This window comes from Carassius auratus, chromosome 16, assembly GCF_003368295.1.
Source record: "Carassius auratus strain Wakin chromosome 16, ASM336829v1, whole genome shotgun sequence".
NCBI classification, from domain to species: Eukaryota; Metazoa; Chordata; class Actinopteri; order Cypriniformes; family Cyprinidae; genus Carassius; species Carassius auratus.
In genome coordinates this window covers 8,588,376-8,603,769 of record NC_039258.1, presented here as the reverse complement: position 1 = coordinate 8,603,769, position 15,394 = coordinate 8,588,376, and the positions used below count along the sequence as shown (strand labels likewise).

Genomic DNA, 15,394 nt, shown 5'->3' with positions numbered 1-15,394 from the left:
ATAGGAATGACACATGCGTCGGTGTACAAAGTCAATTGCGCTGGGTGCAAGATAGGGCCCTATGACTTCAAAATGTTCCAGAGGTTCAGAATGAGACATTTCAAACCAGTGTTTATATCATCTGTTTTGCCTAAGATAAAACTATCCATTTTTTTTTAACTGAAAATGTTTAGTAATTTGTTAAATGAAAAAACAAACAAACATAATATATTTTATATAGTATATAAATAATGGTAAAATAACAATGTTTCAAATGCTGTCTTGGAATGGGGAAGACGTTAGATTCTGGAAGCACATCAAACCATTTTATCTCAAAAGACTAAATCTGATTCTTCATGAGAAGAAAGAGAAGAACACACACACACACAAAAAAATTAGTACAATAACTACTGAAGCCTGTTTCTGCTACAGAGTTAACAAACAAACAAACTAACACACTTATAAACTAATAAATAAATAAATCAGTGAGATAGAAGTTTAAAATTAGAAATTAAGACAATTCTGAGATACAAAGTCACATTTAGAGATATAAAGTAATTAAAATAAATAAAGCAACACTGTGAAATATAAAGTCACAACTTGGAGAAATTAAGATTTATGTAAACTTTGTTTTTCCACACAAAGCAGGGAAATTAATAAAAACTAAATTAAAAGGCGAAAGAAAGAAAGAAAGAAAGAAAGAAAGAAAGAAAGAAAGAAAGAAAGAAAGAAAGAAAGAAAGAAAAAGAAAGCAGAGTCGAAAACAAAAATGTTTCTTGCTGGCACACTGGTGATTATGAAGATTTCCATTATGCACTAATAGTACTGTGCATCTGGTGACCGCAGATGTGCCCCAACTCCAACAACAGCTTTTGAAACTAGCTTTAACATGCATTAAATCTCACTCTTCTGAACTAATACTGCAATTACAGTACCAAACAAAACTGCAAACCAGGCCAACATCATACACAATAAATGTAGTTTCTATGAGCTCATTAAAGTCAGGAAAAACCATGACACATGCACTGTTCTGCCTGTGCAAACAACCTAAAGCAAAGAAACCTGACAATTCAACAGAAAAGATGATGTCTACGTGAGCATCAAAAATATTTATCTACAAAACCCATTATAATATCCTTCATCAGAACCTAATAACTATAGCACAATCTACACTCTGTAATGTAAAGCTGCCTTCCTGTACTTCTCTTGGAAAGCATTAGGAAAAAAAAATGCTTATAATCAATGCATTATAATTCACCTGGAAAGTAAAGTCAGAAAACTGCAATGGGGTAAGTGCAGGAGAGCAAGGATAGTTCTGCCTGCCTTCCACTGAATCAATAAAAGTGTTCTCAGCAACACATGTGGAGTGGTACATCTTTTATTAAATTACATTCACCGTCCTTTCGCTCCCTGAGGATCTGTGGCAAACTGAAACACAGCTGACTACTGCTCCCAATGGACACGGAATGCAAGGTATTTCTTCTATTAAACATTTTGCACTACTACCTTTATCAATGTTCGCGAAAGTGTACTAAAACAATTCAACTTCTGTAATCAATAGCCTCCTACTCAAGAACCTTCACCCAAGATACCCACGTTTCCAGTGTATACAAATCAAATGAAAGCTTCTGAGTTCTGAAAGCGTCTCCAACATTCTGTCATTTATTACGGCTCAGTTTTCTCATTGTTATGTGTGTAGGTGTACATACGCTACAGAACGGCCCCATGTTGCCGCAGGCATCTTTCGTTGAAGTCAAAAAGATTATTTAAATGTCCTCTGAATGTCTAGCCTCACTCAAAATACATTTATTCAACAGTATTGATCATTAATCTACTGTGTCACACTTTGTGAAGCTCAGAGTCTTGTTTGACTGCTGCCGTCAACCTCCACTGAACAGATTTTGCATTTATAGAACTTCATACAAGTTATATACTTGTAGAGGAATCTGAAAAATGTCATTTCCCTTCTTTTCTTGCAAATAAGAGTTTAATTTATGATGTAAAACATTCTGCCCTGTTCAGGTCATTTATTGAAACTAAGCTGCAAAAACAGACCCCAAGAGTATTACTGTATAATTATGCTACAGCAAATGATGTTCATTAATACCAAGGTCCCTAAACATTTCTGTTCAACATTGAATGTATAGTGTGTTTCACTGAGATTGAAGAATAGGCTGTACAACCTGTGAGAAAGGTGTCATGTAGGACATTTCAGGTGACAAGCAATTTGTCTGCCCCCACTGACTGTGAAACTGCTTCACAATGTGACACAGCCAAAACCAATGTTTAAATGTACAGTCATGTGGGATTTTGCACCAGTGAGATCTCACATTCAATACCTAGGGGAGAAATGCTAAAACAGTATATTATTTGATATTGTTGGCAAAGACCTGGAACTCCTCTCGTAGCTGTGAAGAGTTGCTCTGAGAATCCACCCTTAGCATCTCTTTGTAAGCCAGGGCAAACTCGTTTACCGGGATGGCCGTCTCCCCACACAGGCACGCCTCCAGGATGGCATCGTGAATAAATATATACTGCTCCTGTTATATAGAGAGAAAAAGCAAAGACATAACTACACATGGCTTGCTGTAGACTTCAAATTTGGATTTGGATTTAATCTATTATTTTATAATATTTGCTTTCATTTCGTTTAATTTTCTCAACTGGATTTTCCGGACAAGACACTGTCTTCCTTCTGAAGAAACACCATTGATAGATCAAGTAAATGAAGATTAGAAAAGGAATGAGGAGAATAGAAAAGAGAGGACTGGAGGAGGAGTGAGAATGCATGCGAGACAAAGGACAATACAAAGACAATACACAGGCATCGATAACGGAATTTGTTTAACCCCAATGTTTCAGTATATAAACAAAACATTGTGGCATGTTTCAGAGTGCACTGCGTGTGTATACATCGCGCTACATAAACCCTCGCGGATGGATTTAATTAAAGCATCTGGTAAATAATTACTAATGTTTTAAACAGTCAAATGACTGTGGGATAGGACTATGCAAATACAAGGGATGTCATGTAATAAGTCTCCTGCAATAGCTGGTTAAAGGGAGTTATGGAGAAGCATCTGAGAGGCTGCACCTCTGTCTGGATCATGTTGATGCGGCGAGAGCAGAGGGTCTTCACACAGTTGTAAATGTCCACCACTCCTTCACACTCCGCCATGTCCAGCATTACATCAAGCACGATATAGCAGCCTGTCCTGCCTGCTCCCACACTGAAGAGGAAGAACGAAAGACAGATAGCAAAATGTTCCTCAAAAATGATGACATTTGCTTTTTCTTTGATGCAGATGAACTAAAGATCAGGCTGGTGAAGTTTTAAAGCAGCTGCCACAAATGATGTATGACATGGAGGGATGTGAACTATCAAAGTCCCATGGAACAACAGACATCAAAAACTAACAAAAAGAACCAAAAGTATTTGACACGGTACAATGATAAAACTATATTTTTGGACATCTTTCATGGTCACCTCAGGTTTTTGAACAATAAACATGATAGTCCCACTGTATTCTTTGAGTTACCTATTTGAATGAAAGTAAGCACAAGTGCAACATTCAAGCAAGACATTTTACAAGCAGTTTCTTCGGCTTTATATTATATAAAGACATATTCAGGTATATATTCATGCAGATACCTTTCAAACGTTTGGGGTAAGTTTTAAATAATTAAGGTAAGTAACTAAGTAATTTTTTTCAGGGAGTATGTAATAAATGAATCAACAGAGTCAGTAAAGACATATAAAAATTATTTATATTTTAAATTAATGTTTTTTTTTTCTAATATTTAAATATATATCTAATATATTAAATTTAAAATATTGTTTTCAACATTGATAATTACCATAATACAAAATCTAACTTGAGGACCTGAAAGATCATGTGACACTGAAGACTGAAGTAATGGCTGCTGAAAATTTAGCTTTGCCATAAATTACATTTTAAAATATATTCAGAACAGAACACAGTTGTTTTATATTGTAATAATGCTTCACAATAAAATAGTTTAGTAAAAATAGCATTTTTTTGATCAAATAAATGCAGCATTGGTGAGATTTTGAACAGACATATTCAGACATTTCTGTCTGACAAACATTAGCAGTTCTAATATGATGAAATGCAGAGCTCCATACCTGCAGTGGACCACCACAGGCCCTGCATCGAGTGGAGTGGATGATTTGACCCGCCGGATGAAGGCTAGCAGACCCGTGGCATGGTATGGGACTCCATGCTCAGGCCATGATGTAAAGTGAAACTGACATACTTCATGTTTGGCGGAGTATCCTCTCTAAAAGACAAACAGACTCACAATTCAATTATAATTAATACGTATCAAAATTAATTGATTAGAGAAAAATTTAGATATAAGAAACTTAAACTCGAATTGTCCATACAAGCATCTTGGCTCAATGTGTAAAGGGTATACCACCACACCACGGCTCCAACATAGATATGTGCAATTTTTTACATTTTACTACTATTTTTATTTAATCGAGACAAACCGCAACAGGATTGTTTTTTATTGGATGAAAAAGAAAATTCATATTGGCTTAAAAATCTGAGGTGACTCACTTCTGGAGTTTGTATTCCTCATGGCTCAAAGACACCAAGGCAAACTCTATGAATTAGCAAAAGCGACAGTGAAAATAAACACCCAGCTCTGTGGTCCCACTCAGGGGAGGTGCGTGTGTCTACCCGACAGGCCACTAAGAGACTTCCCATTATCACATCCCAATTGCCCGTCTGTTTAAATACACACGAGGAAAGCTTCAGCCGAAAGACTGCCTGATGGTTACACCGAAAAAACCTTCCCCAACATTCGCCAAACACACACAAGCACATCATTCCTCCCACGGCCTGTGTTTGATTGACAGGGCCGTGGCAAGTGCAAAACTCACATCAAAGGCTGTCGACAGAACTGTGCCTCCACAGGGCAGCAAAGACGACGATAAGAGAAGACAGGGGGTTAGGTGGAGGAGGTTAAATCGAGCTAATTTCAGAAAACGCACCCACATTTAGCCCACTGTATCAGAGAGAGGGAGAGATAATGAGAGAAGAGAGTAAGAGATGCTTTAGTTAATGTGCCCGCCATAAAGCATTCTGAGATGAGGCAGCTCTAATCCTGGAACAGACAGCTCGGTGGGCCTCTGCTGGGTATCAGGCGCTTCTCTCCATTTCATTTAAAGGGCTGTCACTCCAAATTCTCCACTAAACACACGCAAAACGGGTGCACACATACACACGTTCTACCATAATCCTAGCAAAGAACCAATGCGTATCAGCAGTGCTCAGTAGATTACTCAGAACTTGTTCCTCATTACTGAATACAAATGAGATTGTGAAAATTATAGTTAGTAACGTAATCTATCACCTTCCACATTTTAGGTACTTTTTGATTACTTTTAGATTACTTTTGACCCAACTCATTTATCATTGATTTGAATAGGATAATATTACAGTATGCCATCAACAAAATGAAGTGCATTAAACATGTCAAGATTTCCCAAACTGGGGTTTATGAAGGAACTACAGGGGGTCCGTGAAAAGCTAATAATTAATCTTAAAATAAATACAATTAAAACAAGCAAATTAAAACATTAACTAAAAGATTCCATCATTTATTTTCTTTTGTATTTTATTGTATTTTTTATTATTCATTTATTTTATCCTTTACTGCCTCTCAATTTTAAATGTAATTATACAGTACTTGCATGAGTAGTGGCTGCTATTTGTGTGCAATACAATTTAAAAGATAAAAAGATAAATTGGGAAGAATAAATTAATTTACTGCCTTTTAATGTATATTAAGTTAATCAGGTTATCAATTTTTTTTTTACTGATTCTAAAGCAAATTACCATTTTAAAACATAATACAGTCTAATTACAAATATATTTTTTTTTAAATTTGATTACAGAATCCAGATTACATAAATCACTGCACTGCTCATAGCAACACATATGAGAGTTTATTATAAGTTTTAGAAATACTTGAATTTAATGGATCAATCATGGCAGTCTGAGATCTAATCATTTTGTATCATGATGCTAAACTGTATGGATGATGTAATAAAACTGATTTCCCACATGGCTGTTATAGTTTCATGTCTCTCACATCACTCCACTGACACTTTGTTCTCACATAATCCAATTATTTCAACTCGAATAAATAATTAATGTCCATTTTATTTATTTATTTGTTAAGTAGCCATGTAATAAGCAGGGTAATGTGGAGTAACATGATACAAGATTGGGATAACCAGACCTGGTCACCCTGTCTGCATTGATTTTGTTATAATGGCCTGCTGGCTGTAAATGAACTTGTGCATAACAGATCGCATCATATCAAATGGCAGCGCAAATTACAGTGCTATGTGAGAAATAAGAGCGTGTTGGAGCCGTGGCTAAGAGGTGGTGTGGTGCTCATGATGGAGATGCAACCCTTCTTTTCCCCATCATTTCCTGTCCTGTCTCTAGAGGAAGAGAAATCATTTCATACCCGCTCCAGGGCAAAAGTTCGCACTGTGTACTCCGCCAGAGTTTCAGTCTTCAGCAGTGTGATCTTAATGTCTCCGTACATCTCTGACTCATCTGGCCAATACTTGCAGCATTTCACCTTAAAGACAAACCAAAATAAACAAACTCAGGTTAGAAAACATTAGAAGTCCACAACGACATGATACTAGCGCTGGCTGATATACGATACTGTATATTTCAAATGGTTTTGCTGGCAATATGAAATTAAACGATATCATGAATAGATTTTAATGCACAATTAAGTTTCCAAAAAAGCATGTTATTACATTAGTTTCATGATTCTTACTTGTGTTAGTATTAAAGTGCGAAGATGTTTCGACAGCGTCAGGAGCAAAAATGGTATTAAATTCAGTAAATTTAGTTGATTACCTATTTAATTACCAAATATAAACAGAGATGTATACATTTGTATATCATTATACAAAGATATATTACACTTGTATCTTAAACCTTCTGGTCTCAGAGTTAAAGCTTTACAGCAATCAAACTGATGAAGTGAAAGATCTCCCTCCTTGTGTACTGTAAACCACGCTTATTTCTACACGCCTATTACCATTACACAGACTGTTAGATTTGCTGTCGGACCTAAGCCATCATCCATTTATCCCTGCTGTTCACAGCTTCTATCATAAAAAGGGAAAGCGTATTTTTCATAATAAAGCCCCAATTTCATAAGAGGGCAGGGACGGGCCGTTAAGAGGACTGTTGGCAGCAGACGCTGTCTCCGAAGTACTGAAGGGGCTGATGCGGGTATGGAGAGGAAAATGAAAGAGGAAATTATCTCGGAGGAAAAAAAGGAGGTGGTTTGAAAAGGCTGGAACGAGGGGGCCACAAAACAAGGAAGCACAATGCATTACATGAGTTTGGGAATTAGGATATTTCAAATCTCATTTTTAGTTTGACAGCAAAACAGGCGTTTTTATATAATGCGAGCATGTGATAAGTGTACAGTACTGCACTGTAGTAGTACCATGGATTACTGGACCAGAGTTACTATTTTCATGTCATAGTAGATATTAAAATTCTACACCATTTTGTCGAAATAAATTAGAAATAAAACACTGAAAACTAAAATGAATGCTTCTGTACAAGTGAATTTAAGCATTATAATATACAAAAGTGGGAAAAAAGATATTCATTTTGGGAATTGCTGAAGATTAAATGTACATGTATTATTAAATTAGTACTGTTTTAAAAGATTGAGTGGCATATGATGGCTACTATGTAAAATAGCAGAAATGAGCATGCTCTTTTAAATATGAATTATCCACCAATACCATAAATAAACAAATATAAAAACCTCTAAATCTGCTGATATATGTACCTTTACTTTCACTTTACCTGTTTATAACTGATATATGCATATAGTGCTTCCCTACATGACATTATACATTTTATGGAACATGAATATGGTTATCATTATGGTAACCATGCTATATATCAGAGCCGAACATCATGTAAGGATGATTATCATATTCATAGAGCATGGTATTTACATGATACTCCAAAGTCCAAATAAACCCTGTATTTTCATGGTGTTAAATGGTACTTTTTTCTGCATTGACAGCAATCCCATACGGTATAAAATGTATCTCTAAAACTGCGGTTTTATCAAGAAAAAAGTGACCATGAATGATGAATGGAAAATGATGACATTAAAATCTATTTACATATTTCCAAGCACACACAAGTCTAACAGACCCACAAAACACACAAAGATTTCAAGGTGATGACAGAATGAAATGTGTAGGGTTGTTGTGAACGGGGAGTGTCTTTGATGGGTTAGTGTGCAGATGAGGAAGGATCTAGAACATACCCTGCCCACCTCCACTAGCTTGGTGATCATGACGATACTAAAGCAGTTTTCTTGCCAAACCATTCTCCAAAAATCATACACTGTCTCCTGCTTGGGCCCTGCAAACAGACAAACACACACACACATTCAATGAATGGCAGCCAGTGCTCCAGACGGCGGGTTTAATTTACCAAGTGTCATTGCATGTTATAAGGCAGTTCAGTAATCCAGAGCCTCACACAGAGTAATTCAATAGCAGACATTACTGGTGAATGGAACCATTTTTAACCTCAGCAGGATGTGGCTCTTTGATAGAAAAAGCTAATTTCTCCCATCAATTGAGTCTGCCTCGAAATTCAATTAGGGGGAAAGACAGACAAACCACAAACATGTAATGATTTATTTATGGGAGATCTGAAACGATGAGAGAAGAGGGTGACCTTGTTTTAGTAGAGCTGCGAAAGGGATAGAGGGCGGTTCATGTCTGATGTTTCTCTCACATGCACACACATTGTTTCTTCTGTCATGGTGGGGAATTTCCAATGACTTCTTTGGAAACTAAGCTACGGAAATCTTTTTGCATGCTGAGAATTAAAGAAATACATTGTTTAGTATCTTCATGAAGTCGGTTTCCTAGTATGGACTGGTATCCTAATGTAGGTAGTTTCAGGTTTTATGGTCTTTCCCTGTTTACTGTCTTTGACCACACAAACTGTACATTATTTACTTATTAAACAAGTATTTACAAGATATTTAAACAATAAAATGTAAAATATGGCACTAGATTTACTAAACAGAGCACAAAATAGGTTAAGTGCACTCATCGTTCCATTGACTTATAAGTTTTAAAAAGTTTTCGCAGTAATATCTTCACTAGAGGGAGCGGGGGCTGGTGAGAGGATTTTTCACGAGTGAAGATATTACTGCGCCAAGACGAAGTGCTTACAAGCACTTGCCATGGTATTCCGCCATACAATATATTTATACGAGAGAGGTATGTATCAACTCATCTTAGTTAAGGGAAAAACATAGTTTAATATGAAAACACGGTGGAGTATCCCTTTAAACCTTTCCTTACAAATAAATATATATTTTTCCTTTGCAGCAAAACTGCAAAGAATTTAAGATTTGGTTTCATATTGAATTCATTTGAATTTTTCTTACCACTTTGGCAAACTGGTTTTTCTTGTTATCAATATAAATTGAGTGATGTTTATGGTTGAATGGAGAGAAAAATTGCAAATGACATAAAAACAAATAAAGGATGTAAAGGTCAAATGATTTTCTACAGATGTTCTTTGATTCGAAAACAAAACAAAAATATTAGGAAAATGATTCCGCAGAACACACAATCTGTCTGACTATGACTGCAAAGGTCCTGCAGTCATTGTGCTGGTGGTTTTGATGGGGATCTCGGGTAAGAAGACAGCAGGTGGTAATCCTGACTCTGCTGCACCATCTCTATTCAAACACCTCTATAATTTCCTTGATCAGAACTCATTAGATTCCATCTGTTGGATCTCTGTGTTCTGAAGGTTTCAGTCTCTCTCACACACACACAAACCCAAAGGCTCAGAATGAAGAGAGGAAAGAGGCACTCTCTCCTGGGATTGGACACTGCCAGACTGAACCATATAAACACACACACATCCATCTATCCATCCACAAGTCTTGTCAAGACAAAGATACTCACCCTGAGTGGCGATGAAGTGGTTGGATCGATGGTAACCCTAAAAAGAAAGAAAGACAGGTGACGTGCTGTGTTAGCCATTTGTGTCCTAGAAACATCACTTGTGCGTATCTCACTCCTCTTAGAGTACAAATGCTCTTCAGAGATCCAAGGTTTTTAGTTCTAGATGTCCAGTACAAACGACTGCTTTGAAAGCCACCATTTGAAATGAACCAAAATGTATTTGGACTGTGAGCAGAACCGTTTGATAATCTGTGGGTTACTGAGATTAAATAAGGGTCATGGGATCTCAGCATGGGGAGTAGTTTCATCAAGTTTATTTCCTAGAAAAGAAAACGAGCCTCTAAATTAGGATGACACCAGCTCTGAACACACAAATCTGCACTACCACAGACAAAAAGTAAAACATGAAACTGATTGACTAGTTCTGACCTCCCAACACTACTTAAGAAATTCTAAGGAAAGCCTGTTTCAATATTGACAACATAACTTACTGCATGACTCGAAACCTTCTTTAGATTGAAAACTAAAAGCAAATTGAAAAATGTAGTCAAGTTAGCAGGATAGCTAGTAGTGTTTGGTACTCTCCAACGCTGTTAATAAATCTGAGGCACAAAGATCAAACAAACAAAAAGGCACCCTGCTACAAAAGTAATATTGAAGTGCACAAACATAGAACTCATCATGGAGGACATAAGCTCCCTACACGATTCCTCTATCAGCTTATGTTTAGAATGTACAGGGAGAAAGAAACTCTAGGAACATCTCAAAACATGCAATTTATTCATCAAAGCTAAGCCTTTTCAAAGAACTACCTGGGGATGCTCCCAAAAAGTGGATCTGTTTTCATTAAACAGACGTTAGCGGAATAATAGAGACATGTTCTTCATTGTTGCTGAGCATTTGCTGCTCCATTTAGAACACTGCAGACGCCCACTACATTTTAGATTGGGCCAAGCTATTTCCTGCACACTGTACAAACAAACATAGTAACAGATACACTGTAGATGGAAAAAGGAATTGTGGGGGATGCTTGCTCCACACTGAAAGGATTCATAAGTCTATGGGGTTTGGAGAATACAATTGATGCAGGGAAAACATTGGGAAGATAACAGGTCCAAAACAGCTTTGTTCTGCTGATGCAGTAGTAGCATGGTTTTCTATTACTTATACAAGGGGTCTTCAAACATTTGTTTAAATATGATGGTCCCTTTGTCAATGATTCTCTTCATAAAGGCAAGCTACATATTTTCATATATAAAGATTAAATTATATTGTGTGATAAAAAGTATATTATAAAACAACAGATTAGTAATTAATTATTTTTTTAATTCATAATTAGTAAAAAAGCTAATTATTATACTGAATATGTTCAATAAAATAACCAAAAACCACTTTAAAATAAATGTACATTTGCATATTTTAGTATACACAAATACATCTGTATATACAGAATGATTTTTTTTATAATATAAATAATATAAATATAAAATATACAATAACATAAAATATGTAATTATTTTTGATTTCCAACTTTAAACAGTCTTTAGAATGCAGAATGAAATAGTATTAAATTAAGAAAAATTAAAGTGTGAAAACATTGAAAAATTAACAATACATAACCAATGACCCTTTCTGACTGAATTCTGAATTTAGATCTTGCAATTAAAAATGTTTTTTCACCACTGAGTAACAAATAAGTAATTGCAACTTTTTATATTCAGATTAACTCACAGTTCTGAGTTTATATTTTGCAATTCGGTCTTAATATCAAACAATTCTCCGAAAAAAGTCAGAATTGATAAAAAAAAAGTACGACAAAGTCACAACTGCCTTACATACCTATTTACAAGGTACTGTATGTTTTTGCTCCATTGTGGAAACCATACCATATAGATCTCAAAATCTGGCATTTATTAGTTAGACAACCACAGCCAAAGGGAAAAGAGCAGCCATATACTGTAGGCTTAAAAAATCAAGGTATAGTACATTACGCAGCAGTGCAAGTGGATTTATAGCACACTAACAGGGACCATCCTGCTGGAGTAAATGTGAGGTACGTGTTTTGCTCAAGGGTACGATAGCGAATCTCAGTAATGATTCAGTTCATGGGTCGCACTATCTGCCTTCAAATCCATGATGATCGTATCACAAGCCCAAAGCTGCAACTACTCCAATGCAGCCGAAAAGCAGCGATTTTTCAAGATGATGATACAGTACATCACACTTACAGTTATACATTTAATGGCTGATTTGAAAATAGAAGGAAAGTTCACAGGACACGGAAGCTCATTAAAGGGAGAAAAACAAAACAAAAATAATAAAAAAGGCTTGAGAAAACACTTTACAACATTTAGCAACTCAAAACTCTGAAACAATGCTATAAACACACTGCAAAAAAAATCACTCAAGGCATCAAAATGGATAAAGGTCTCTATTTACTCATAACATTTTATAATAACTTTCAAATCAACTATGTTTTTTTTTTATAATATTCTCATATATTCATATTTAAAATTACTAAAATTACAAAAAATACTCATATTTTATATAATGACTAAATCATTTTATTTATGAAAGTTATTATGAAGTGTCACCCTGCTCTTTTTAATACATTCATCACCCAAAATAGGAGCCCTGCTGAAAAAAATAAAAATAAATTTGACTTAAACCAGCCTCAGGTAGTTTGCTGGTCTTAGCTGATTTCATCTGGTCTATTTAGCCTCTCAGTCTGTCAAGTTGGTCTTTAGCTGTTCGGTCAGACGGTCCTCCAGTCTGATCAGCTGACAAATGCCTAAAACTCATCTAGAACCAGCAAACCTGCTTTTTTTGTTAAGTTTTAAAGGTGCATTCTTATTGGTGTATGAACTGCCTGTTTATTTTCTTCAAATTTAGACTTTGAAAAATCACTGTTAGAGAACACAAAGCTTGATTCTGCAAAAGTTGAGGTGTAGCTCAGTGGCATACAATTCATGATGTATTAAGTTTAAAGATTAAAGTTTGGATTCAGTCTTACAGACTGCTGAAGACAGCTTCCATTTGGGCGTGGGGTGCACTTTTCAACTGGTCAGGTTTGAAGACTGGCTTTTCACCTGAGCACCAGCTTGGACAGGATGACCTTACATGAGCTAAGACCAGCAAACCCCCTTTCAGATGCTTTTTTTTTAGCAACTATCCTACCACAAAGACTAACCTCCTGACCTCTGACCCCTCTCTCCACCTGTATTTGGAAAAAAATAGTGTAAATGAAAAGGTGAAGAGAATATTTTTTTTTTTACCTGAAACTATGAAAACTAGGTACCAGTAAGAAAAAAAGAAACCTAACAGATGAAAGCTGAAAGTTTTATGCATCCACATTTAGGGACGGATATAAAGAAGATCTGTGTGACAGAGCCACTTTTCTTCATGTTTAAGTAATCCAAACAGAGTAATGCCATGACACAAAAGGGGGGAGAAAAGCGAGCTAATGGGGAACAGAGGGAAAGAAAGCAGAGAGAAAGAAAAGAAAGAGCAGTGAAGTACTTACTTCCCTGTTTATCCGAATCTATAGGGTCCAAGAGTCGAAGAGGTGGGGAGTGGGGGTAGAAAAAGACAAGACAGACTCTAGTTAATGAGAGGCCAAAGAGAGCTAGAGGATTAACAGATCACAGACAGGAAGAAAGAGAATTAGAAGAAGAAAGAAAGAGAGAGACTTGTGTTAGCCAGCTAAGCTCTACGCCAGGGGACAGACACTCGAAAAGGAGGCATATATTTTGGATGTGCAGGTGGGCAAATCTGCAAACTAAACTCAAAGTGTGAAGGGTTTTATTTTTTCTACCTCTAGAATCATCAAACACAATTTAAAAATAACCATTTATTTCAAACTGGCTTCCGTGACACTCCTTCCATCTGTCATTGGTTGGACAAACTGATAGCCCCACCCCCAAACTCACTCCATTGGTTGAGTCAGCGTTGCTATGTGGGTCTGGTTCAAACAACAGAATGTTTTTAAAGTGCCTTTACACGTCTCAGGGAAATCAACAAACAAATGGCTTTCAGACTAGGAAAGTATTTTAATACTGAAAAAAAATTACACACTTCTCTTTTAAATTACTCCATTTATTCCTGTGTAAGCTAGTTCCTTGCAAGTTCCTTCATTGGGCTGATTCAAGAGGTATTCAAAAGGAAAGGACAGCAATGAAAAGGAGTAAACACATTAAACAACAGAGCTGCACTCACTTTAATACGTTCCCTAATAGCCTCTACTTACTGCCAAGTTAACCAGAAACAGTAAAAAAGAAGCATCCTTTCATTATTGGTCTTTTCTGGACTTTTTGTGCTTTTTACACTCAAGGACAAAATAAAATTAATAAAATAAAAAAAACTAATAAATAAATAAAATTAAATTCTTGTTACATTGGCCTATGCCCTGTTATGTTCCTGTATATTGGTTCATGCTGAAAACACTAAAATGTCTTAGTATTTGAAAATAAACTTATTTTATGGGCAATTATGACAGACAAAATAATACACACTGTATACTACAGATGTAATATAGTTACTAATGTGCATTCATTCTTGACTATTCTTTCTCTTAATATTTTTTTGAAATCACTCAATGCTACACATACACAAAACATTTTTATTCAGAATAAACACCATAATTCAGCAATTAATTTGCTGTATCCAAGGCCCTAATAATCAAGGTGAGGAAATTAGCATCTTGTTTTAAACATTTTAAATGGATAGTTTATGAGAATTTTCAGTCTTTTCTCATCATCATTTTGAAAATTCAGCCATTTGTGTTCCACAGAAGAGGGTCACACGGGTTTTAAATTACATTGGGGGTAAATGGAAAAACTAAAAACTAAACTAAACTTGATTTAAGCACAAAAGTGGAGAGGGTCCTATGAAGTGAAGGTGGTCCCGTCCAACCTGGTGCAAGCTTTGAATAGCAGGTTCAAAGAGGGCAAGGCTGGCTGACCATCTGTGCCCACCTGCCTCAAAATGACCCAAAAACATTTTGCCACACATGTCAGTAGGCCACGCTTCACATCTGACCATGCGCTAAAATCCTATGGGAGGTCAGATATTGCAGGAAAGGAATAAAAACCAAAGTTCGCCTATCACAAAAAGGACAGCTAGTGGTCTGAAAAGTTTCCTATCAAAAGAGATATGATAATATGCCAACATACAGTATGGCAAGGCTAAGGGAGAGTGTCCACTAATATCGAATAAACTCCAGGGAACCCGCATAATGACAGAAACAGTGTGAATGTTTGTGAGTCTGGCTGAAGACAGTATGTGACTGCTGACTTACATCGATGTAATTGGCATTGATATAATCAGAGTTGGGATCACCTAGCAGCGGGTGCAGTTTCACCCTGTGACGGTCATCTGAAA

At 36.1% G+C, this 15,394-nt stretch overlaps 1 protein-coding gene across 15 annotated transcripts in view; it reads right to left on the bottom strand.

Moving 5' to 3' along the window:
• ptprub (protein tyrosine phosphatase receptor type Ub) overlaps window positions 1-15,394 on the bottom strand; it is a 206,412-nt gene that overhangs the window by 14,102 nt on the left and 176,916 nt on the right. For 7 of the 15 annotated variants that reach the window (XM_026283812.1, XM_026283811.1, XM_026283810.1 and 4 more), the window contains 8 exons: window positions 15,312-15,388; window positions 13,539-13,556; window positions 10,016-10,052; window positions 8,344-8,441; window positions 6,490-6,606; window positions 4,127-4,281; window positions 3,074-3,209; window positions 2,370-2,519 (listed from right to left, as the gene is read on the bottom strand). In XM_026283812.1, coding sequence (XP_026139597.1) covers window positions 2,370-2,519; window positions 3,074-3,209; window positions 4,127-4,281; window positions 6,490-6,606; window positions 8,344-8,441; window positions 10,016-10,052; window positions 13,539-13,556; window positions 15,312-15,388 — 788 coding nt within the window. The remainder of the gene's footprint in view (window positions 1-2,369; window positions 2,520-3,073; window positions 3,210-4,126; window positions 4,282-6,489; window positions 6,607-8,343; window positions 8,442-10,015; window positions 10,053-13,538; window positions 13,557-15,311; window positions 15,389-15,394) is intronic. The other 8 variants (XM_026283815.1, XM_026283816.1, XM_026283814.1 and 5 more) reach the window with 3 other exon arrangements.